The 25,743-nt window shown below is 35.9% G+C and overlaps 2 protein-coding genes across 8 annotated transcripts in view; both read right to left on the bottom strand.

Annotated features, from left to right (window-relative positions):
- Window positions 1-25,743, bottom strand: part of LOC106879447 (chaperonin-containing T-complex member BBS12) — a 52,127-nt gene continuing 26,384 nt past the window's right edge. For 4 of the 7 annotated variants that reach the window (XM_014929002.3, XM_052975218.2, XM_089338229.1 and 1 more), the window contains 7 exons: window positions 17,207-18,195; window positions 16,967-17,102; window positions 8,717-8,869; window positions 7,069-7,230; window positions 5,176-5,277; window positions 4,402-4,567; window positions 1-3,775 (listed from right to left, as the gene is read on the bottom strand). In XM_014929002.3, the coding sequence (XP_014784488.1) occupies window positions 3,492-3,775; window positions 4,402-4,567; window positions 5,176-5,277; window positions 7,069-7,230; window positions 8,717-8,869; window positions 16,967-17,102; window positions 17,207-18,195 (1,992 nt within the window). In that variant the 3' untranslated portion in view covers window positions 1-3,491. The remainder of the gene's footprint in view (window positions 3,776-4,401; window positions 4,568-5,175; window positions 5,278-7,068; window positions 7,231-8,716; window positions 8,870-16,966; window positions 17,103-17,206; window positions 18,196-25,743) is intronic. The other 3 variants (XM_014929003.3, XM_089338231.1, XM_089338230.1) reach the window with 1 other exon arrangement.
- On the bottom strand, window positions 12,285-13,198 carry LOC149131630 (uncharacterized). Its single transcript, XM_089338232.1, has one exon. The coding sequence runs from the start codon at window positions 13,161-13,163 to the stop codon at window positions 12,348-12,350; it is 816 nt and encodes a 271-aa protein (XP_089194358.1). The 5' UTR covers window positions 13,164-13,198; the 3' UTR covers window positions 12,285-12,347.

The following is a 25,743-nucleotide window of genomic DNA, read 5'->3' as shown; positions in this document are numbered from 1 at the left end:
TAGATTATGAAAAATGGACTTTATTTTTCTCACATTTTACAAACAATATGTAACCTAACTAAAACCAGTGTCCTAATAAGTAGGAAGGCTAGTAGATGGCTCTGCTCGATCTGTAGAAAAGGCGTAGGTGGAAATTCTATAAGATGTACCCAGTGCAAGCTATGGACACATAAGAGATGCAGCAATATCAAAGGAAGGCTAACTGGGAAGATAGTTTTTGTATGTGGCAGATGCTCAGGCGCAATAAACACTGAAAATGTGGAGAGAACAACTTCCGCCACATTCCAGGGAGAAAAACTAGAAGTAGTTGATAGCTTCCGTTACCTAGGTGACTGTGTAGCTGCTAGAAAAAGAATAGCCTGGGCAAAGTTCAGAGAGCTCTTACCTCTGCTGTTGACAAAGGGCCTCTTGCTCAGAGTAAAAGGCAGACTGTATGATGCATGTGTACGAACAGCTATGCTACATGGCAGTGAAACATGGGCTGTGACTGCTGAGGACATGCGTAAGCTCACAAGGAATGAAGCCAGTATGCTCTGATGGATGTGTAATGTCAGTGCGTATACTCGACAAAGTGTAAGTACCTTGGGAGAAAAGTTGGGTCTAAGAAGCATCAGATGTGGCATGCAAGGGAGACGCCTGTGCTGGTATGGTCATGTGGTGAGAACGGACAAGGATAGCTGTGTGAAAAAGTGCCACACCCTAGCGGTTGAGGGAACCTGTGGAAGAGGTAGTGAAGCACGACCTTCGAAAATTGGGCCTTACCGAGGCAATGACTACTGACTGAGACCTTTGTAAATATGCTGTGCGTGAGAAGACCCGGCAAGCCAAGTGAGACCATAACCCGTGGCCTAAGCCAGGGATGTAGCCAGTCCACTTATGTGTACCTTTCCTTCATTGGGCACTAAACTCTGCTTGCGAAGACCTGTTGAGGCAAGTGAAATCAAAATCAAATCAAATTCAATGACTGGCACCCGTGCCAGTGGAACACTAAGAGCATCATCCGAGCGTGATCACTGCCAGAGCAGCTGACTGGCTTCCATTCCGGTGGCACATAAAAAGCTTCTGTGACATTAGGAAGAGCATCCAGCTGTAGAAACTCTGCCAGATCAGATTGGAGCCTGGTGCAGCCATCTGGTTCGCCAGTCCTCAGTCAAAACGTCCAACCCATGCTAGCATGGAAAGCGGACGTTAAACGATGATGATGATAGTGTCCCTAATTGTACAGGGCCACTCCCATCACTCTTGACTGTAAATAGTGAACCAGTGACTGGGATGTTGGAAACTCGTAACAAATGATGGGCAGTATAAATATGATAGGATATTTTTGTTCAAGAACACCAGTTTATTAGCTTTCTTGCTAATATATCCTTATTATTTTTACATCTGTTTTTCCATGCAAGCATGGGTTTGATGAAACTTAATTGTGGTAGATTTTTCATGGGTAGATATTGTTCCTATTGCCTACACATCCACTGAACTAAGGAACATTTGTTCAAAGGAAAAAAAGTAAACACATCACTGCTAATGATGACATGCAGAATTGAAATTCACATACACATTTGTGTGTATATACATATATATCATTGTCATTTAATGTCCATTCTCCATGCTGGCATGGATTTGATAATTGAACATCTAGAGTCAGAGATGTGTAGTTAGGGTATTCGACACATGATCGCATGGTCATGAGTTCGATTCCTGGTGGCACTTTGTGTCTTTGAGCAAGACACCTTTATTTCATGTTGCTCCAGTTCACTCAGCTGGTAATATTTCAAAGGGTCGGCCTTATCACATTGTATCATACCTGAGAACTATGTTAAGTGTACATGTGTCTGTGGAGTGCTCAGCGACTTGCACATTAATTTCATGAGCAGGCTGTTTCATTGATTGAATCAACTGGAACCCTCATAGTCGTAACCAACAGAGTGTCAGTCAGAGGATCACATGCTCTGACTGTTTTGGCATAAATGTTTATGGCTGAATGTCCTTCCTAACACCAACCACTTTCCTGTGTATACTGGGTGTTTTTATCACAGCAGCAACACTAAGGTTTCCCAGCAACTTACAGTAAGAAAAATTGCAATGATTTTATGCAAAGAGTTGAAAGGAACAGGTTTATATTTGTGTGACAGTAATAGTGGAGAGAATAAGAGTATTCACTATTAGGGGAGGGGAGTACTGAAGGAGCAAGGGAAAAGCACTGGTTTAGTGTTGGTGGTTAATGAGAAAGAGAGGGACACAGTAGTAATGGTGAGTATGGATGGGAGGTACATTGGAAGAGAATATGAAAGAGAAAATAGTTGAAGGTGAGGAGTCATGCAGGGATAAGGCCAGGGAGATGAGGTGGGGATGAGGACAGAAAAAGAGGCAGAATGGGGTGATGAATAATAGTTGACAGGTAAGCATCACAAGTGGGGAAATAGATGGAGGAAGGAAAGGTAGCCACAGAGCATGAGGATGGACCAATACAGCTTCTCATATATAGGCCTAGTGAAGGATGTGTAAGGGCAGTATGTGGAGCAAAGTTCATACGTGGTGGGGATAAGAGGTGGGTGTGATTGATAGATGGATAAGATAACTGAAGTGAAAAGGAGAGAAATGGGGAAATGAGTATTTATGTGTGTATATATATATATATACATGCAGACTTCCTTGCAGTTTCCATCTAATTCCACTCAGAAGGCATTAGTCTCTCCAAGGCTACAGTCAATGATATTTGCCTGAGACACCGTATAGTGGGATTGAACCTGAAGCAAGATGCTTGCAAAGCAAACTTCATAATCACTTGACAATGCCTGCACCTATATATATATATATATATATTCAGATTGCCATATACTCAAATTTACTCACAAAGCTTGGGTTGACCCAGAAGCTATAACTGAAGACACCTGCCAAACGTTGCTGTGTAGTGGATCAAACCTAGAACATATCTGCAAAGTGAACTTCTTAAGTAGGCAGCTATGCCTGATGTTCCTGCAATATGAAAAACAGACGACCGACCTGAACAGATTTGAACCCAAAACCTAAAGGGTTACAACTAAATACCTAATAGTATTTAGTCTGATGCTTTGTTACATCCACCTTTGTACTAATGTTAATGTTGATACAAAGTCACATTTGTGAATAGAGACCAGTTATATTGATTACAATACTTAACTGGTACTTGTTTTAAGTACCAGCTCAAGACCCCTTAAAAGATGAAAAGCAAAGTTAACCCAGCAGGATTTAAAGGCATGAAACTATCGCATGATATTCTGTCTACTGATACTGGTTTCCCAATAATGGTTTCTTACATCATCACCAGTCCATTCTCTAATATGTATTTGTGTCAGCCCGGAAGGATTGACAGATTAGATCAATTCCCAGCAGAATTTGAACTCAATAAATAGTGAAGTGTATTTAATTCAACAGTCAAATGTTTCTGCTCATCTCCTCAAACAAAAAAAGAAAATCAAATATGATGTATCGCTGGTAGGGCACCTAAACCATTAGCACAGAATGATATGTGCATCTGTGTGCAGCAAGATGCAGACTAACTGAACAGCTCTCTTCCAACCATGAATTTTACTGTGGAAGTCATCAAGTATGTGATACTTGGAAAGTGGCGAACCTCTCCAGTGAGCCTCTGATAGAATTTCTGAATTTAGCAAACCAGAATTCAGCTGAACTCTAACTTGATAATTTCGGAAACTGTCTGCAAGCTTAGAGAGAATTTCTGCCTGATACAAATCTTCAATGTTAGATGTTCCACTGTACTGTTGCTTCAATGCATCTGTTAACAAAACCAAAGTAAAAAGCTTTAACAAGATTGATTTGCTCGATTTTTCTCTGTGAATATAACTGAATACAACCCCTGTTTAGTAACTAAAAATAAATCTTAATAACACACTGGTACTTATCAACCCATGAGTCAAAAGGTGAAACGACTTCCTGCAACATGATTTCAGACTGGCATAAATGGTTTGACTACAGAGAATGTCAAATGACAACTGATAGAAACATTTGTCTTACTTTTCAGCAGGTCAGGTGATTATGTAAAAGTTTACACAAGAGCTCAGTGCTGTCATTGCTGCTGCAACACCTGCAGGAACTTCAAACTTAGCACTATATATCCATGAGGTATTTGTTACACATCTCTGCTATATATATATATATATATATAGCAGTGAACTATATACATGTATGTGTATTTGCCTGAAGGGAAGGCTGGCAATTCTTTATACTTCTGTAGAGACTGTTGTTAGTGTGGGGCATGTTCTTTTTGAGCCTCAACTTATAATTCTGTACACTCAGAAACTTTAACCTAATTACTTGCCATTGCAACTATCCTTACATAAATCATCATTTGCAACTTAGCCTACTTTACCTCACATTATAATAGAAATCATATGAACTGACCTGATTTAGCTTCAAGGTATTCTGCAATCCATAGCTCAGTCATGCCTTGTCCGGCAAGGAATTTACTATGACTTAATACACTTGAAACACGGTGACAACACAACCAGAATTCTTGTTCCAACACATCAAGACCAGCACATGTGGCGTGGCACAATATTAAAGTCTGCTGTGAAGAGAGGAAACAAACCATTATGTAGTCATAGTATTGTGGTTATTACAGCGATTAAGTAAAAGTGTTTCAGCATCAAGCAAACTGCTTCATGTATCTAGTTAGTCTCCTTTATGTTCTTAGTTCATAGTGAAACAAAACTGTTGCACTGAACACTTGTTTAGAGTGACAGTCTGGTGAAAACCGTTTAGTATTTTTCAGTCAAATATAAGATTTCTTCTGTGACATTGTTTTGATTTAATCTACATAATCTTATAGCCTTGAGATTTTGAGGATTATTTATTTTTAGAATGAAATTGCAGAGTAGATGTGAGAGAGCTGGTTTGAACACAAAACAAGTAGACTATTCTGACTGGATATGGCCAGTTTAAATGCTAAAAGGTTCATATCACGAACAATTAAAATGGGAACAAATATCAGGAAATATGCAATAATTCCAATACCAATACTTCATCACACAGTGTAGCACTGATTCTGCCTGAGAATGATATTAAGGTGGTTTTGTTAAATGAACTGGAACACACATTGTTAAGTGAATAGTGGAGTCCCACCTCTCTCTTTTGTGATTGTAAACCATTCATTAACAACAAAAACCAAAGACTTACCTGAACTTCAGACTGGTTTGACCGAAGAATCAAAAAGGTTTTTGTATTTTTCTGCAGAACGGAATTCAGGATTTTCACAGTTACACCTGATATTGTATTTTCCTGGCAAAAATGAATAATGAAATAAAATGCTGCATATCTAAATCCCCACATTTATATAGCAATATGATTTAATTACCTGAATCCTTTTCTCCTTACAAAAAAGGGTTCATGAATTTTCTCATTTTGTATCTTTGTATTTATCCTACTTTGTGTGGGGTCAGATTATTTTTTATTGATGTAACTAAAACATGTTGCCCATTTCTCTCCACAAGGAGGCTGGTGTGATAGGAGACAGAATTTGAACTTGGAACACAGTTCAAAAAGATGAGACATTTTCTCCAGCCCTCTAAATATTTCACCCTAGACGAGTACTCTTTTTATTGACCCCCAAAGGAGGTAAGGCAAAATTGACCTCACTGAGACTTGAACTGAGTGCTGAAACCTGGAACAAATACCACAAGGTATTTTATCCAATACTAACATCTCAATTTATCACTTCAATGATGGAGATTTAAGTTTTATTATTTTATTGTATCTCTTTTAAAGATCCTTTGTTTTCTTAACTAACATGAGTGATTGGGCGTTTTTGTAGATTTACATATTTTTTTCTACTGGTTTCAGTCATTGGACTATGGCCATATTGGTGCTATTGTCTCATGCAACTATTGACCATTTGAATGACAAAACAGGTAGCACCATTTAATGTCCACTTTTTCATGCTTGCATTGGCCAGATACTTTCCTACCGCAGACCCTCACCCATTTCCAAGTAAGGTAATATTTACTATGGCTCAGATATGATTTTCATGTATGAGGGTGATCCTTGTTTACGGCCATCATGTGCTATTGAGGCAAGGGTATACACACACGTGTGTGCATATATATATATATATATATAATATATATATACACACACACACACAAGAGGTGTCTGTTTACGAAATCTATTCTAAGGCTTTGGTTATCCTGGTACTATAGTAGAAGAAACCCAAGATGTCACACAGTGGGACTGAACCAGAGATTACATGGTTGAGAAATAAACTTGTTAACCACACAGCCATGTTTGCACCAAACATCACTAAAGAATTTAAATGGTAGACTTTCACAGAAAATCATTAAAACCTGCTATGTTCATTAACATTATGCTTTACATAGAATAACTATTTATTCACTCTGCTGGATGTGTCAACACTTAATTTTATTACTGCATCTCAGAAAAGCTGTTCTCGTATCTGGAATGAATATGACCGAGATGGAGCTTTAACAATTGTAAGTTAATATCTAAATACTAAAGAGAAAATATATATATATATATAAGGATGATAGAATGCATATTGAATAGAACTCCATTGATTAATATGAGCATATTGTTGTAAGGGTATGTGAGTATAGCACGAGAAATAATGAATAAAACTCAGCAAGACATGAAAACAACACCAGTTGGAAAATCAAGATATTCAGCTGATTCAATCACACTTCCTTAACTCAATACTAGTGAAACAGAATAAAATATTACAGTTGCTCTTTATAAGTCAGTGTAGATATTATGGTAATTTGTATTTGTTTCTTTCAATAATAATTTCAAATTTTGGCATGAGATGAAACAATTACATCGATTCTAGTGCTCAATTGGTACTTATTTTATCAACTCTGAAAGGATGAAAAGCAAAGTTGACCTTGGTGGAATTTGAACTCAACATAAAGATGGACGAAATGCTGCTGAACATTTTGCCCAGCGTGCTGACGATTCTGTGAGCTTACCACCTTCTCTCTTCCTCAGTATTGCAACTCATTCTTATACACACACATGCAGTTTGTTTATTTTCAGTTCAAAGACATTAATTTATTATACCATTGTGGCATCCAAAATATAAACAACAGGCTCTGTATTATAAGCTAGTGCTCTCATTGTAGTATGTGCAACATTGTCAAAAACCAAAATGTGGTGTCCATCCAGCATTGCTTTTAGTTCTTCATCAACTTTACCTCGGGCAATCAAAATGGTTATATCCAACTGTAGAAGAAAACAAGGATAATAAAAATACAAATTATATATTTAGTTACTCAAAAAGACATTACATTATAATATTCAGTTTCACACACATAAATATTCTAATCAATGAAACAAATACATTGACAACCCAAAACTGCCTCCATGAAGTTGATTGAACTGTTATAAATAGAAGCCAAATTTCCTACAAACTTTAAATGTAGTATTGCATACCTGTAAAATGATACAATGATCATAGATAGAATGTCTTTGATCAAAGGTCTGTTTAATCTTAAGGCTGAACAATAGCCTCATGTTATCAATTATTTAAGTAAAATTATCAACATTCTAACAAGGCATACAGGCTTTACTAAATCCCTCCTTTACTTCTCGTGATGGTCTTGTAACAATTCCTAACTGATCTTGTGAGAGGCTGTGTTTTAATTGATGGATGTGGATGTCCTTTTCTTATGTGAGACATACTAAAGCACTTTCTATTAGGATCTGTATTGCTTACATATGCTCTTCTCTCAACACTATTGTCTTCTTGTAAAGATCTTTGTTCACAAATGAGAGACACACTTTTCTTGTGAAATTCCTTGTTACTTTTATTTGTTTGACAGAATTTATTTAAAGACAAAATAACTGTTATGAGTCAATGAAGGAATCACCATACGGTTACTCAACTTGGTAAAAATAACAGCTTATTTCTCTTGAAAATGCTGTACTGTCTTAAAGAAAGGACATTTGATAATTAGATACACTGTGTCTAAAACAAAAAACAACAAAAAACTGGATGAACACAACAGGAATACTTTTGATCATTGTAAAACTAGGATCAAATAATAATTGGTGTTGTGAAGAACTAGCTAATATAAACAGAGAAACCAAAAAAACTAGAGATAGCAGCAACTCATCTCTTCACCAGTGATAGAAAGAACAACAGTGCCAGGACAGGTGGTGGTGTTGTGATTAGCAAGTAAGCTTCTTAAAAATTATATATTAACGACAGAGGCAGTATTAATACCAGCACTGGAAACGGAGGGGATTTATCTCCCGCTAGCAATAAAAACAAGAGTGCATCTTACATCAAAAGCCAATATGAGAGTTACTCTCATAGTATCTACTGCAGTATATTTTGTTCTAACAGAACACCCACATTCTCAGTGAAACCAAACTTAATAGAAAACAATAAAAATCATTTTATATGAAGTGGTTGACATTAGGAAGGGTATCTAGCCATAGAAACCTTGCCACAAGAGACAACTGGAGTCTGGCCAGCATAGAAAACGGATGTTTAATGATGATGATGTCTGTTTTTCATGGTGGCATGTGTAAGAAAGTGTGTCACAATTCAAGTCAGTTCCATTCAGAGTTACTAACCTCCAAGACAAGTTGGAGGACCACTTCTCACATGTAATCTGTTTATCGCCTTTTGTGAGGTACCCTATAAATAAAAGCAGCAGCCTTGTATAAAGTAATCTATTAGAAGAGAAACATATCTGCTTACTTTCTTGATGAGCCACTCCACTTGTTCCAGCCATCTGTCTTTCTTGGATGCTGCTTTAGAGATGAACTCTTCATACAAACATTCTTCTTTGACTTCTGCAAGCTTCTTGTAACCAACATGATGGTTGTTGTAGCTAACATCTCCATTAAGAAGCTTCCAGAAAAGAAAGAAAAGAGCCAATAAATCTACTTTATTAGGAACAATTTGAATCAGTGAAGGAAATAGAAGGAAGGAGTATGTAGGAGTACAACATAAGACCTACTTCTCAATTTCTTACAATATATTCAGTTCTCATAATAAAAATTTAAAGTCCATGGATCACACAACAGTTGTGAAAGAGCCTGGAACTTTGTGTAGATGATACAGTAAGTGAAATTGCAGGCTTCAATCATTTTCAGATATTTCGTAATAAATTTTATTCCTTATAACATTGGTCTCATTAAGATGAGTTTCACAGTCAACAGTTGAAAATTAACTGTTTTCAGTGTGAGATGAGCTGTTTCCTCTTACAGACCTGTAAAGGCAATATGGCAATCTTATTTGGAAATATCTTGGAAGAATGAGCTATGATACTCCAAAATCTAGTTAAGAAAGAGCAACGTATGAGAGACTGAAAAAAAGTATTAGAATCATCAACGTTCATGAATTGAGTTTTTTGATGACCAGCATGGTAGGGTTGCTCGAATTATAATTTAAACTGCTTAGTAAAGCACATGAAGAAATTACAGAAACTTATGGTTCTTGAATGTCAAATAGAAAAGCCAGGAAACTTGCTCAGGTGCAGAATGAGCCAAATGACATTTATTTGGATGAATTTAAAAGATGGTAACGTACACGCTATACACTGAGTACAGTTTTTTAGTTAACACTAATATGAAATCCAGGTTACTTTAATTTATGACAGCTTCCAACAATAAATGTAAGAACCAGTTAACTGGCTGAAATATTTAGAAATTAACAATATTCTATAAGATTCACATTTTACATTTGGGAATAGTGATACACAAAAAAATGTTAGAACAGTTTGATTTAAATGGCTGGTTATGCATCACAGCCTACAGAAAATTTAAAGAATGCAAAGGAAAATAGTTTCTGCACATTTCTAGTATTGCTAACAGCTGTAAGTTCAATTCCAATGTCAACAGTAAAATAATGTGATTGAAACTTCAGATTCATGATTTTATGAATGTCCTCATTATATATATATATATACATACATATATATTATATATACATACATACATACATATATATATATTTATATATACATACATACATATATATATATATTATATATACATTTATATATATTATATATACATTTATATATATTTTAATCTATAAAGCTCAATTTAATTTTAATTTTTTATAAATTGCTTTTAATTGAGTTTTTACTTGTAATTTTGGATTTTGTCCCTAATATTATTATTATATTATATATACATATATAAATATATATATATGTATATTTTATATATGCACACACACACATATATATATAGGTATATATATATATATATATATATATATATATATATATATATGTATATGTATGTATATATATATTATATACATATATGTATATAAGGGTAATAAGGAAAAAAGGAAATTGGATAAAAAAATAGAATATAAAATACCTTATTCCAACCCTACTAAATCTTTTATATGCATCTTACTTTATTATCCGTATTTTTTCTTATATTACCCCCCCCCCCCCCGCCACCGATTTAACTTCTATCATTTTTGTATTATTATTTGTGTATCTTATCTCTTATTTTATATTGTTTTAACCTCCAACTTCTTTCTTTTTTGATCCTCTCCTTCTATCTCATATACGCTAGTTATATTTATTTATCACTCACTCTACCCTGAATTGTGGTACAAGATGGACAGATTTCTGAATACCGATGAACTTTTATATAAATGTATCAATTTAAAGGATAACCATATTACAATGGATAATACCAAGTGGACATTCCCTTTTTCTCTCACCTGTTTCCCTCTTTTTCTTTTTTCTTTGGGATTGCTTCTTTGTGATATAATCTTGGGACAGAATATATTTGCGGCTGAAGATAGCTTTATACCATCCTGTCTATCAATTATATACTCATATAATGATGCAACGACTGTTTGTGTATAAAGCTTGAAACACGTGTACTGCGGAATCCTTTGTGTTCTGTTTTAACTTATTCTCTCACTTCGGCCACTATCTTGCATATACAGGTGCTTACAATTATCAAGTATTACCTCTAAAATTTGCAATACCTATTATGTATATATACATATACATATATGATGTATGTATATATATATATATATATATATAAACACATACATAGTAGGCATAGGAGTGGCTGTGGTAAGTAGCTTGCTTACAAACCACATGGTTCCGGGTTCAGTCCCACTGCGTGGCACTTTGGGCAAGTGTCTGCTCAGGCCGACCAATGCCTTGTGAGTGGATTTGGTAGATGGAAACTGAAAGACGCCCGTCATATCTATATGTATATATATGTGTGTATATGTTTGTGCGTCTGTGTTTGTCCCCACCAACATCGCTTGACAACCGATGCTGGTGTGTTTATGTCCCCATAACTTAGCGGTTCAGCAAAAGAGACCGATAGAATAAGTACTAGGCTTACAAAGAACAAGTCCTGGGGTCGATCTGCTCGAATAAAGGCGGTGCTCCAGCCACAGTCAAATGACTGAAACAAGTAAAAGAGTACATATCTATATATATTATGTATGTATATTTATATATATTATGTATATATATATATATATATATATATATATATATATATATATATATATATATATATATATATATACTATATTATATCTATATATACATTACTCAAAGGACTTCCAACTCTGCTTTCACATTTTATTTATAATCTTATAATGTTAATATAAGATATAAAATAATATAGTAAAAAGAAATGAAATGAAGTATTAATTGTCTATTCTTATAGAACAAATGAAATATTAAATGTTCGTTCTTATTGAACTAGTATACTTTCTTGCATTTATGCAATCTTCAGGCTCATATGGTAGCGGTGACAGTTGTGTTCATTGATTTCAACTGTGGTTGACTGTTTAAATTTTGTCCTTTATACACATTCCTATGGATAGAAGTAGTAGTAGTTGCTTGGTTATTTTTAGAAATGATACCATACCATTTTTCAATGTTTATTTTTAGAAATGATGACAGCAGTACTTTTTCATTTTTTAGATATGGGGATAAGACTTTTAAACATTAAATACTTTTTCCATTGTTTATTAAGCTTGAGTTTGAATTTATTAATAAAGTCCTTTTCTCTCAGTTTTCTCTCGATTTCATTTGGATTGTATCGTTTATGAAAGGGAAATATTATAAATATTTTCCGGCCACATGCTGCTAGATGGTTACTCAGTGGTATTTGGCGGACTTCTTGATTTTTAATTTGTTGTCAGTGCACACATGAGCATTCTAATAGTGCATTGCCTGTCTGGCATACAGTTCTTCACAATTTGGGCATTTGATGCAGTAGATTAAATTTCTGCTTTTGCAGTTCATATTTGTGTTTGTGAATAATTTCCCTGTTTTTGTGTTCATATATGGGCCAGTATGAACTAATTGGCATGTACTGTATCAGCTATCATAGCATTTAGACATAGTGAATAGTTGGTCTTTGATGCTAAGGTCAAACCTTGCCTTTGTTAATAACTTTTCCAAGCTTTTAGGCTGTCTTTTACTGAGAGTTATAGTTTGGTCTGTAATGATATCTCTTAACTCCTTACTTTGAGCAATGATTGGTAGGTTTGCTTTAGTGATATTGAAGATGTTCTGTTGGCATGGATTGTGTGTCACTATCAATGGTATGATTTGTTCTGGTTTTTCTCTTCTTTGTGTTGACCTCAGTTGTTGTGTGGGTATTTTCATAGCCCACTGAATACCATTTTCTATAAGCAGTGATGGGTATTTTTGTTTGAGCAGATATTCTTTCAGTTCCATCAGGTGCTGATTCCTGATCTTCAAATCTTCTACAATGGTACAGATTCTTCTGGCTAAGCAGTATGGGGTGTTATGTTTTGTATGCAGTGGATGGCATAATTTAAAATTCAGGTATGGATGTGTATCTGTGTGTTTATAATATATATCTGTGGTAATGGTGGTGTTCTTTTTAATTACCATTATATCTAGGAATGGTAATTTGGTACTGCTCATCTCTTTTGTAAATTGGATGGATGAGTGTAGGTTGTTCAGGAGTATATTCAATTCTTCCACAGAGTTTTGAGAGTTTGTCCAGATTACGAAGCATTTGTTGAGGTATCTCTTCCATGCCTGTTCAATATACTTCCTAAATTCAGTGCTGTATCTCTCCTCTATTTCCTGGTAGAGTTTTTGTTCTAAGTATCCCATCACCGAGTTCGCGTAAACAGAAGCAAACCTCATTCCCATGGCCATGCCTTTAATTTGGATGTAGTTCTTTCCGTTGAAGAAAAAAGTGTTGTTTTCCAGGATAAGTTTGACTGAGTCTAATATAAATGTCACTTTGAGTAATATATTCTTCTCTACACAATCATACAAACCACTTTGTGTGAGTGTGTGTGTGTGTATATATATATATATATATATATATATATATATATATATATATATATATATATATTTACACATCATCATCATCGTTTAACGTCCGCTTTCCATGCTAGCATGGGTTGGACGATTTGATTGAGGACTGGTGAAACCGGATGGCAACACCAGGCTCCAGTCTGATTTGGCAGAGTTTCTACAGCTGGATGCCCTTCCTAACGCCAACCACTCAGAGAGTTACACATATATAAACATATATATTATGTATATAATATATATACTATGTATATGTACATATGTGGAGGCGCAATGGCCCAGTGGTTAGGGCAACGGACTCGTGGTCGTAGGATCGTGGTTTCAATTCCCAGAGCGGGCATTGTGAGTGTTTATTGAGTGAAAACACCTAAAGCTCCACGAGGCCCTGCAGGGGATAGTGGCGAACCCTGCTGTACTCTTTCACCACAACTTACTCTCACTCTTTCTTCCTATTTCTGTTGTACCTGTATTTCAAAGGGCCAGCATTGTCACAATCTGTGTCACGCTGAATCTCCCCGAGAACTACATTAAGGGTGCATGTGTCTATGGAGTGCTCAGCGACTCGCACGTTAATTTCACGAGCAGGCTGTTCTGTTGATCAGATCAACTGGAACCCTTGTCGTCGTAACCGACAGAGTGCCAACCATGTACATATATTTATATTTATATATATATATATATATATTTATATTTATATAAGGGCATTACTATATATTACTTGATAAATTCTTGTAAAAGAATTCGTCCTATTATTGAATTTTAATTTTTATATATATATATATATTATGTATATATATATATATACATATATTATGTATGTATATATATATAAAAATATATATATATATATACATACACACACACATATATATATTATGTAAAAAAAATTTTTTCATAATAAGATAAAAAAAACCAAGACTGTGAAAATTTTAGAACATTTATAAATAGAAAACCTTACAGCTGTTTCCAGGATATTTATTATATCCCTTCATCGGAGATGGTGTGAGTAAATGGTTAAGCAATAGTTAATTTAGATAAGATACGAAGTAGAGAGTGAAGTAAAAATAGATGTGAGATATGCAGGGATATTGCATTTGTAGATCCATTATTTAGGCTGAATGGTATACATATAAGATTCCAATACCTTGTGAGTAAAATCCAATAGTGTCTAAAATCCAATAGTTACTAAAAAACACATTGATAAATGTAAAAATACGAACAAACAAATTAAAGTTACTATTGAAGCCAATGATAGAAATCTAGGCAACTTAAGAATTAAGGGAGCTTTGATTTGATTATCTATAAATTAAACCCATAAATAAATAATAGATTGGAGCTAGGTACGCAATACATAACATGACATACACACACAGGCATATTTGCTACATATTAGAAAAGAGGCGATGAAAATTGATTTGTGGAGCGATAAGTTAATAATTAACGTTACTAACATTCACGGAGAAGAGAAACGCTTGAAAATTCAAATATAATCATAGAATTAATTTATCTCCAACAAAAAACATTTTACCAAGGACAGTTCCTTTTTAACCCTGAAGAAGGGGCTTGTATGTCCTGAAATATTGGATACATATAAGACCAAAGATTACCAGGTAACTTACGTTACCTCATCTTAAAATCTATTTGCATTGTTTGGCCTTTTAAATCTTTCAACATTATATTCCATATACAATGCTTCAAGCAAACTATAAGATCTTATATATATATATTCTTTTGTTTCAGTCATTTGACTGCAGCCATGCTGGAGCACCACCCTTAGTCAAACAAATCGACCCAGGGTCTTATTCTTTGTAAGCCTAGTACTTATTCTATCAGTCACTTCTACCAAACTGCTAGGTTACGGGGATGTAAACACACCAACATCAGTTGTCAAGCAATTGTAGGGGGGCCAAATACTGACACACATATGCACACACACACATACATATAAATACAACGGGCTTCTTTCAGTTTCCGTCTACCAAATCCACTCACAAGGCCTTGGTCAGCCCGAAGCTATAGTAGAAATCACTTGCCCAAGGTGGGACTGAACTCAGAACCATGAGGTTGGTAAGCAAGTTACTTACCACACAGCCATTCCTGTGCCTATGATGTATACACACACACATATATATATATATATATATATATATATATATATATATATATATCTTGACTGACAATCATTAATATGTGGAAAACACTGGTTATTTTCCCTCACATTTTCACAAGAAAAAAGATTTTCGAGCGAGACCGTTGCCAGTGCCCCTGGACTGGCTCTTGTGCGGGTGGCACATAAAAGACACCATTTCAAGCGTGGCCATTGCCAGTACTGCCTGACTGGCCTTCGTGCGGGTGACACGTAAAAGCACCCACTACACTCTGAGTGGTTGGCGTTAGGAAGGGCATCCAGCTGTAGAAACTCTGCCAAATTAGATTGGAGCCTGGTGTTGCCATCTGGTTTCACCAGTCCTCAGTCAAATCGTCCAACCCATGCTAGCATGGAAAGCGGACGTTAAACGATGATGATGATAATGATATATATATATATATAACCTGTAGAGCAAAAGTTTCCGTGGTAAACAACGCAACTAATCTGTTTAGTATGGACTGGTTGGAGTTGTTTGGACTATGAGCCCTCCCCATAAGTCTGTTCTGTAAAAAAATAAAATTTCCCACCAGTGGAAATAACTCAGCAGCTGAATTGAAGAAGAAATTTAAAAACTTGTTTCCTGAAATGCTGTCGGATATATTAGGTCTGTGTTCTAAGACTGAGGCCTGTTTTCAAATAAAGGAAAATGTCGTACCTGTATTCAAACCTAATAGAAAGGTACCATTTGCTACACTAAAGCAGGTAGAGGAAGAATTAGACAGACTAGAGAAGATGGGAATTATTCAAAAAGTAGATTATTCTAAGTGGGCAGCACCAACTGTGTGTATTAAAAAAAAAAAAAAAAATCAAGATGTATGCCAATTTTTCTACTGGTCTGAATGACTGTCTAAAAATGTGCCACTATCCACTGCCTATTCTGGAGGATATTTTTGCAAAATTAAATGGTGGCAAATTATTTTCAAAACTGGATCTGTCTGATGTGTATCTGCAAATTAAAGTAGATGAGGAGTGCTTGAAGTTTCTAACAGTGAATACTCACAGAAAACAATATGAATATAATAGATTGCCATTTAGTCTGAAGGTCACACCTGCAACATTTCAGATCACACCCCTACTATTTTAAAAGAGGAAGGATATATTGAACAATAGCCATGATCAACCAGTTCAGTTAGTGAACTACTGCTATCATCTGAAGTTGCGGCATGTACAGATGAGATATTTCTGCTGATGAAAGACCAATGTGGTTGAAAAACCAAGTCCAACATTTATGCAGTATCGTTCGATCGGGATGTCTGTCATGGAATAGGTACACTGGTCTAAACAAATCACCTGACCAGATGATGATGAAAAAAGAAACAAGCTTATCATGGTTGGGATGCCTTGATCATCTGCTTCTTCAGGGCTGGCCTGGAGCTGAACAGCTATAGCATCGTTACTCTTGCAGTCATCCGTCTATAGTCACATGGGAAAAATATATGTAATCTTACTTTTAAATAGCAATGTAAAAGAAAGCAGAATTATTTCTTACAAGTACAGTGTATGTTTTATCTTGCTCAATACAAAATGTTTCTTGCTGCAAAGGTAAAACTATTCCCGGAACAAATTCAGATTGCTTGATGGTAGGACCTTGAATACAGCAAGTATGAAGTCTTTTCACATCAAGTCTACAACAATAATAAAACATGAGATAAATTAATAAAAAAGTTAACAATTTACAGTAATGATGGATAAAAAGATTAAATAATCACAACCACAAAATTTAACATACCGAATGTCTTTTTCTTGGTAAGATAAATGTTTGTTCTGATATTTTAGTGCCTCTATCACAAAATCTTCAATTTCTGTATGTGCCCCATGGCAAAATGCTTGAACCAAACCTTTAACTTTTTGCCAAATATCAGTGAAGTTAGTATCATTAAGATTTTGAAGTCTTGAAAGAGAGGAATTTTTTTCACTTTCATCTAAAATTAATATTTCCTTAAATTCATCACACAATTTAGTATTGACTGCATTAGTAGCAGAATCATAATAATTTACAGAACAGATTTTGCCACTGCTTAAGGGATTAAGGTGTTGACTGAAAGTAAGATGAGGAAATGACTCAGGAATTCTAGATTTTTGAAGCTTGGAATTTATATAGTCCTCTACATAGTTTTCTAACCAATTTTCTCCAGCAGAACTTACTGTGGTAGTATGACTAGTTGAACAGTTATTACTGTTTGATGGAATTGGTGAATATACAGCTGAATTTTTTGTAAAGAATTGTGTTTCTTTAATTCTATGTTTGGTTACATCTCCAAAAGATGAAATTTGATCAAAGCAATGGGAAAAATCATCATCATCATCATCATCATTAGGAGAAAATACTTTCTTCTCAGGTTTATCAGAAGTTATAAGGTTGTTCTCTAAATTTATTTTATTCAAATGTTCATGAAATTCAGGATCTGAGTTGTTCAATTCTGTAGGATCTTCCAAACTCTCTAGGACAGACTTTGTAGCTGTATCTTGAAAAAACCAGCTGACATCAGATGTATGCTCGTTTGGAGACAGAAGTGAAAAATTAGTAGTTGGCTGAAGTACATTTGGAAGGTTGGACGAATTTTCAGGCCGGTCAATTTGTGAACTTCTAGCAAATGGAGTTCCGTGGCTTGATGGTTCCAAAAACTTGTCGACAGAATATGTCAAGGTATCTACATATTGAATACAGTTTTCTATGGTGCTCCTTAATGCTGATGTGATTAAGTATATTGAGATGCCCTGTTGGAGAAAAAAATACAATACAGATGTGGAGTATTACTCAGAGAAGATATACAGAAACATAAGCATACATGCTTGAGAGTGAGTGCGTTCCTCTCTCCTACACACCCACACATACAATAAACAACAGCTAGAGTTACTTAGAATACTGTGCTGATGGTTGATGGCAACAGCTTGAGCATGGGTAGGCTACTGAATATTTGATCCAAAGGAAAAAGAAAGCTTAGTATACAGTAGAGAAAAGCTAAAGATGATGGAATCAAATATATTCAATCTGAATAAAATCATCACTGCCACCACCACCACCATTTTACATCTGCTTTTCATACTGGCAAGGGCTGGATGGGTTGTCATGGTATGAATCAGTTCCCATCTGGAATTACTGCCCTCCTACAGGGATTGCAAATCACATGTCACATGTATGTTCAATTTTGGGTTCAGTTTCTAGCAGGATGTCCTTCCTAACACCAACTACTTTAACAAGGCTAAAGGGTCCTTCCTATGCTATGTCAAACTCTGTTCATTCAATGGTCACTTTACAGAATGTACTGGACTCATTTATCATGGCACTCGTAATAGAGAAGTTGGTTTGACCCAGACAAATCTAAAGCGTCCTCTATACTCTCATTCAAGGCATCATGACTGAGGGTTGAATAAAAGAGAAAGTGATGCAAGAAACAACCAGGGTAGTAGGAGCGAGTGGGTTATAAAAGAAGTAGTAATAGAAGAGAGGACAGTGATGAGCAAATACATGTAAGGAGATTGATCAGATAGCAATGTGATGTAGAAAGAGAGTGTAATAGAAGGGAGCATTCTAGAAAAAGGAATAATAGAAGTGAGAGTGATATCTGTCAAGAAAAAGTGGTAGTTGAGGAAGTAATTTGTGAGAGTGATTGATAGCAGTAAAGATGAGTGGCGGTGAGAGAGACAGAGTGAATGAGTCTCAATGAATAGATACAGGACAGAGAAATTCTGTTTAGAGAACCTGGCAACCTAATCCAGTATTCCAACATGGAAAAACAGTGAATACAATGTTGATGATGAGGTGTTGTTGCATGCAATTTTGGCTACTTACAGATGTAGCTCAGGTGTGCTAAGCTATCTCCCATTTTCAAAATATTTGGTTAACTGTTTGAAATAGATTTGAAGAATAATATATCCATATACCCATCACAGCACAATTAAGCTTTCTTGAGCTCAGATGTTCCACCTCTTAGAGCATCTATAGCTACACTTTTTCTGTATCAGATTTGTCCACTGGAAGTTTCAAGTTCAACATTGTACATCAATTATACACTCGTCATTTACATAGTGTTTCCACCAATGAACTTTCTCTCTACACAAGTTGTTGTTGTTGGCACTCCGTCGCTTACGACGTCGAGGGTTCCATTTGATCCAATCAACGGAACAGCCTGCTCGTGAAATTAACGTGCAAATGGCTGAGCACTCCACAGACAAGTGTACCCTTAACGTAGTTCTCGGGGATATTCAGCATGACACAGTGTGACAAGGCTGACCCTTTGAATTACAGGCACAACAGAAACAGGAAGTAAGAGTGAGAGAAAGTTGTGGTGAAAGAGTACAGCAGGGTTCGCCACCATTCCCTGCTGGAGCTTCGTGGAGCTTTTAAGTGTTTTCGCTCAATAAAAACTCACAATGCCCGGTCTGGGAATCGAAACTGCGATCCTATGACCGCGAGTCCGCTGCCCTAACCACTGGGACATTGCGCCTCCACCGCTCTCTCTACACAAGATACTAGCATAAAACCACTGCTCCACTCAAATACTAGCCCCACACTTGGTCAAGAAGGAAGGCTTTTTTTCTTTTTTTTGTCTTGAAAGTTACTTGGCAACCTCACTAGTGCCAGTGGCATGAAAAATGTAACTATTACACACTGTAAATTGGTTGGTGTTAGGAAGTGTGTCCAGCCATAGAAACTATGTCAAAACTAATAATGAAGCTCAATTAAAACCCACTCTCAACAACTAACAGGAATTGTATGATGTTTATTGGTTAACACTACCAACTTACACACATATTGCAACACTCCTCCAATCCCCAAATACTTGCATGTCAGAATGACATTCCAGGCTCCAACTCTCCTCTTCTCTTGAATAAGGCTTTGTATGTCCAAAATATTGAAATAAATAAGGTAAAAGTGTACTTTTGCTTTTGATTTAATTGCACTGTTATAGTATTCTCAATCACTTTGAGTGATGAGCATAATTAATGTTATAATGATGATAGTACAAGATCAAATTTTGTAGGAATATAGCTTATTGAACCATATTACAGGTACATATTTTATCCCCATCACCTTAGAACAATACTATAAAGTATTCAGTTTGATATTCCACATTCCTGCCTACTCACAGTATCTATGGAAGCCTTGATAGTGGTGGTGGTGGTGGTGGTAGTACTACTACTGCTGCTGATGATGATGATAACAATAATAATTGTTTCTAATTTAGGCACAAGGCCAACAGTTAATTGACACCCTCAACCCACTGTACTGGACTGGTACTGTATTTTATCAACCTCAGAGGGATGAAAGGCAAAGTTGACCGTATTGAGATTTGAACTCTATAGTATTAGTTGTAGTGGTAGTAATAATGGACTGCTAACAAATGTTAAAGAGTCTAGCAATGACATTAGAATGGATTTTGGTCTCAATAAGTGTGCTAAAGCAACTTTTGTAAGAGGCAAGCTCAGACAAACAAAATCCATTAAATTAGATGTTGACACTAACATCAAAGAACTTGACCAACAAGAAACTATAAATACCTAGGTACAAATGAAGGTAACAGTACAAGTTATGCCACTATGAAGGAAAAAATAAGAAAGGAGTACTATAGGAGAATAAGACTTGTACTGAAGACTAAACTTAACTCTAAAAATCAAACTGTAGCCATTAACACCCTGGCAATTCCAGTCATCCTATACAGTTTTAATAACATTAACTGAAATCTTATAGAATTCCAATGCATGGACAGGAAGATAAGAAAATTATTGACATCAAGTAACATGCACCACCCTAAGGTAGATGTTGACTGTCTGCACCTACTTAGAAGCAGTGGTAGAAGAGGAATGATGCAATTAGAACTCTGCTATGAAACCTCCATTACAGGAATGAACAAGTATTTATCTAATAGAGTGACTGCAGTTTGTGTATGAACATGAAAGCAACAAAAAGTTGCATTCTATTGTCAAGGAAGCTTGTAAATTTGTAAGAGAACTTGATATTAACTCTGAATTAGATGAAGAATCTTAAAGTACTGCTATTAAGCAAACAAAACAAATCAGACTGCCAAAAAGAAGAGACAGAAATAAATTGAGGAGCAGTGGAACCAGAAGTCCCTGCATGGGAAAAATATTCTTTGCAGTCAGAATGCTGATGTAAACCACACAACAACCCATCAGTAGCTGAGGAGTTCAGGAGTGAAAGAAGGAGACAGAAAGCTCCATACTGGCAGCACAAGACCCAAGCTTGTTTACCAGAAATTACCAGGCTAATGTTCTTAAAAATGGTGCTGATCCAAAATACAGATTCTGCAACATAACTGATGAAACAATAGACCATCTTGTTTTGGGCTGTCATACTAATACCAAACAAATACAAAGATTGCCACAATAGGGTAGGACAGTATTTGCATTGGAAAATATGTAAGCATTACCAAATCAACACTCCTGCAAACTGGTATGAACACCATCTTGGGCCATAAAATGTCACCATCTCAGATTTTCCAGTCAACACTGACAAATCAATCTAGGCTAATTGACCAGATATAATTATTAGAGACAGAGAAGAAAATACTTGTAGACTGATATATATATGTGTCCCCATTGGTAAAAAAATATCTCATAAGGACCTGGAAATTGAAATACAAAAGATGTGGCATCTTCAAGCAAAAATTGTTCCTATAATTGTTGGTGCCCAAGGTATGAAAAAAAAAACTATGTCAGAAACACCCAGGTGAACCATATCTCAAAGAAATTCAAAAGATTGTGTTGATAAGTACCATCCACAACCTTAGGAAATCCCTCTCAATTTAAATGTTCGTGTTGTACTATATGAATGTATTTCTGTACTGCCCTCCCCAAACGTCCAGGTATAGTTAACTCTTTAGTGTTCGCATTATTCTGCCAAAATTAATGCTTTTTCATCTACATTGTTTTGAACTAATCATACATTATCTTGTAACTATGAGATTTTGATGAGGTAGCTGTTAATTTTTAAAACAATATTGTAGGGTTGGTGCAAGAGACCAGATCCGGCCAGTTTGAACATAAAACAGGCAGAATACTTTTGGCCGGATATGGCCGGTTTAAATGCTAAAGGGTTAAACACCTCTTAACCTTGACTTGTCTGTCCTAGGGCACTGGTTGTGTCTTGGCAAATGATTGTTTTAAACATGCAGATTAAAATAATAATAATAATAATAATAATAACAACAACAACAACAACAAAGACCTGGAAATAGAGGTAACTCGAATGTGGAATCTAAAAACAGAAACAATTCCTATCATAGTAGGTGCCTTAGGTATAATAAAAAAATATTCAGACAAATACATAACAAAAACATCAGGACTTACAAATATATATAACATACAGAAAATTGCACTACTGGGCACTGCACACATCCTATGCAAAACACTTTCAATACAGTAACCATAAGAGCATCACAGCAAACCACAGCACATACCCAAGGCACACAGAGCTGCGCTCGGTAGTGAAGTGAAAGCACGTTATAAAAATAAAACTACTGAATAATAATAATAATAATAATAATAATAATAATAATAGCAACAACAAAATCAACAATCCTTCAAATCAGCAATAATAGGCCTTGAAACATAACTTAATATAACAAGTGATGTGCTCTTACAAATTGCAGTGAGGCATGAAGATTCCAAGCAAGCTTCAATAATAAAGCTTAGCAAGAAATTTAAAAAGTCTCTTAGCCTACAAGTTAATAAGAATGACCAAAGACACCCAAATACTGACAGACCTACCTTTGCTTCTCCTGATTTAGAAATTAACAATCAGAAAGACTAATGAGATCCAAATAGTGACAAACCTATCACTGATGCAAAAAACATCAAACAAAAAGTAAAGAAGGCTTGCATGAATAATATCAAAGACAACTGAAAAGGCAAACTCCTGCATGGAAAATACCTTAACCACCTGTCCAAACCAGATACTGATCAAAATCTAACATACCAATGGCTACAAGTGACAAGTCTGAAAGGGGAAACAGTAGGTTTTGTTACTGCAGTGCAAGATCAAAGCTTACTTACCAGAAACTACCAAACAAATGTCCTTAAAGATTGATCTGACTCCTCATGCAGAATTTGAGGAAAATTCACAGAGACAATTGATGATGTTGTTTCTGGCTGCCCAGTCCTCACTGAAAAGGAGTACCTTATAAGACATGACAGACTAGGGCAGTACATCCACTGGAATGCTTATAAATACTACAAAATTAAATCCCATGATAAGTGGTACAGGTACCATCCAGAGGATGTAGTGAATGGTGAAGGCATCACCATCTTTTGGAACATCCCAATACAAACAGACAGAAAAATTGACTCCAATCGACCAGACATTGTGATCAAGGACTACAACAGAGGAACTTGTCTGTTAATAGATATGTCTGTCCAACAAGATCAAAATGTCTCAAGAAAAGAATATGAAAAGCTTTCTCACTAAAAAGATCTGCAAATTGAAATCACAAAAATGTGGAAGCTTAGTACTATGATAATACCAGTAGTAATTGGTGGGTTGGGAATGATAAAGAAGGGAGCTGAGAAGTATATTAAGCAACTCTTTGGTAACTCCAATCTCCGTGAACTACAAAAGATAACTTTAATGGGTACAGCCCATATACTATGGAAAGCACTCTTCATCTAAAATGGAATAAGTGTGGTGATAATTTTAGCATGCATAGCAAAACAAAAGTGCCCTTGCTACTCTTGGCCTCCAGAGGATGCCTGGTACTAAGGAAGCAGAAATAAAATTATAATGAAAGGAAATAATAATAATAATAATAATAATAATAATAAAAGATGGGCTACAGCAAATATTATGCTCAATACCACAGATTTGCTTGTCAGTTGTTTGAACTTAACCAGTTGAGCATGTCCCTTGGTGGCTGACTATATGTGCATCTCTGATCATGAGCAGAAGTAGTGGGGGAGCATCATAGCCATGTGTTGAGAGGTATTCTTTGGGGTTTACATAAGTCAGCTTTGGAAACATGGGTGTTTCGTCCAACATCCTTAAACAACCTTTATTCAGGACCTTTTGAGCAGGATGGGCTACTCGACCTGAAGAAAATTCTAACTGGGCCCCACTTGCAAGGTCATGCGCTGTTTATCTTGATATGAGATCACCATGTCGCGTACATATGGTTGTGATGCATGTGCCTGGTGTACCCTTATCAGACGGGTAGTCATGATGGGTATACTGGGCTTCATATATTTGTACCCCAGTGTCACTTTGATGGCATGCACTGCTCTCTCACACAATAATAATAATCCTTTCTACTATAGGCACAAGGCCTGAAATTTGGAGGGAGAGGTTAAATCGATTAAATCTACCTCAGTACTCAACTAGTACTTAATTTATTGACTTTGAAAGAATGAAAGGCAAAGTTGACCTCGGCAGAATTTGAACTCAGAATGTGGCGACAGACGAAATACCACTAAGCATTTCACCCAGCATGCTAATGGTTTTGCCAGCTCACCACCTCAATAATAATAATAATAATAATAATAATAATAATAATAATAATAATAAAAATAGCAACAACAACAACAACAACAACAACGAAGTTTGAAAAATATATCAAAGAAATCGGAATTAACATGAGAGCAGAGCAAGCCCAAAAAACTGTTCTGCTGGAGATAGCTAGGATTTTGAGATTGGTACTTGGATGTTGAATGTGTCCCACAATAATTAACAACCAAGTACCAAAGCTTATGTGCAGAAAGAGACTCTGTGAGACCTCCGACAGTAGGCTGCTGTCTGCTCTCACAGAATCTACCAGAACAAACAAGACCGGATGCAACAACAACAACAGCAACAGCAGCAGCAGCAGCAGCAGCAGCAACAGCAACATCAACAACAACAACAACAATAAATACCCTAATGCAATACCAGGCACTGGCTCTCATAGCTTCTCATTTTAACTGATTGGAAGTGTTATTAAGTACATTTTGTTTTGATGTAAAAGATAGGCTACAGCAAATATTCTGCTCAACACCACAGGTTTGATTGTCATTCGTTTGACCTTAACCAACTGAGCATGTCCCTTGGTGGCTGGCAATAGGTGCATCTCTAATAATGAGCAGAAATAGTTGGGGAGCATCATAGCCATGTGTTGAGAGGAATTCTTTGGGGTTTGAATAATTTGCCTCGGGAAACATGGGTGTTTCATTCAACATCCTTAAACAACCCTTATTCATGGATCTTTTGAGAGGGATGGTCTACTCGGCCTGAAGAAAATTCTAACTAGGCCCCCACCTGCAAGGTCATGTGCTGTATAT

Source organism: Octopus bimaculoides, chromosome 20 (assembly GCF_046866305.1).
Source record: "Octopus bimaculoides isolate indiv1 chromosome 20, ASM4686630v1, whole genome shotgun sequence".
NCBI lineage: Eukaryota > Metazoa > Mollusca > Cephalopoda > Octopoda > Octopodidae > Octopus > Octopus bimaculoides.
This window is presented reverse-complemented; position numbering and strand designations above follow the sequence as displayed.

Coding starts and splice junctions, on each gene's coding strand:
- LOC149131630 (XM_089338232.1), bottom strand. CDS start 13,163: ATGGCCATGGGAATGAGGTTTGCTTCTGTTTACGCGAACTCGGTGATG.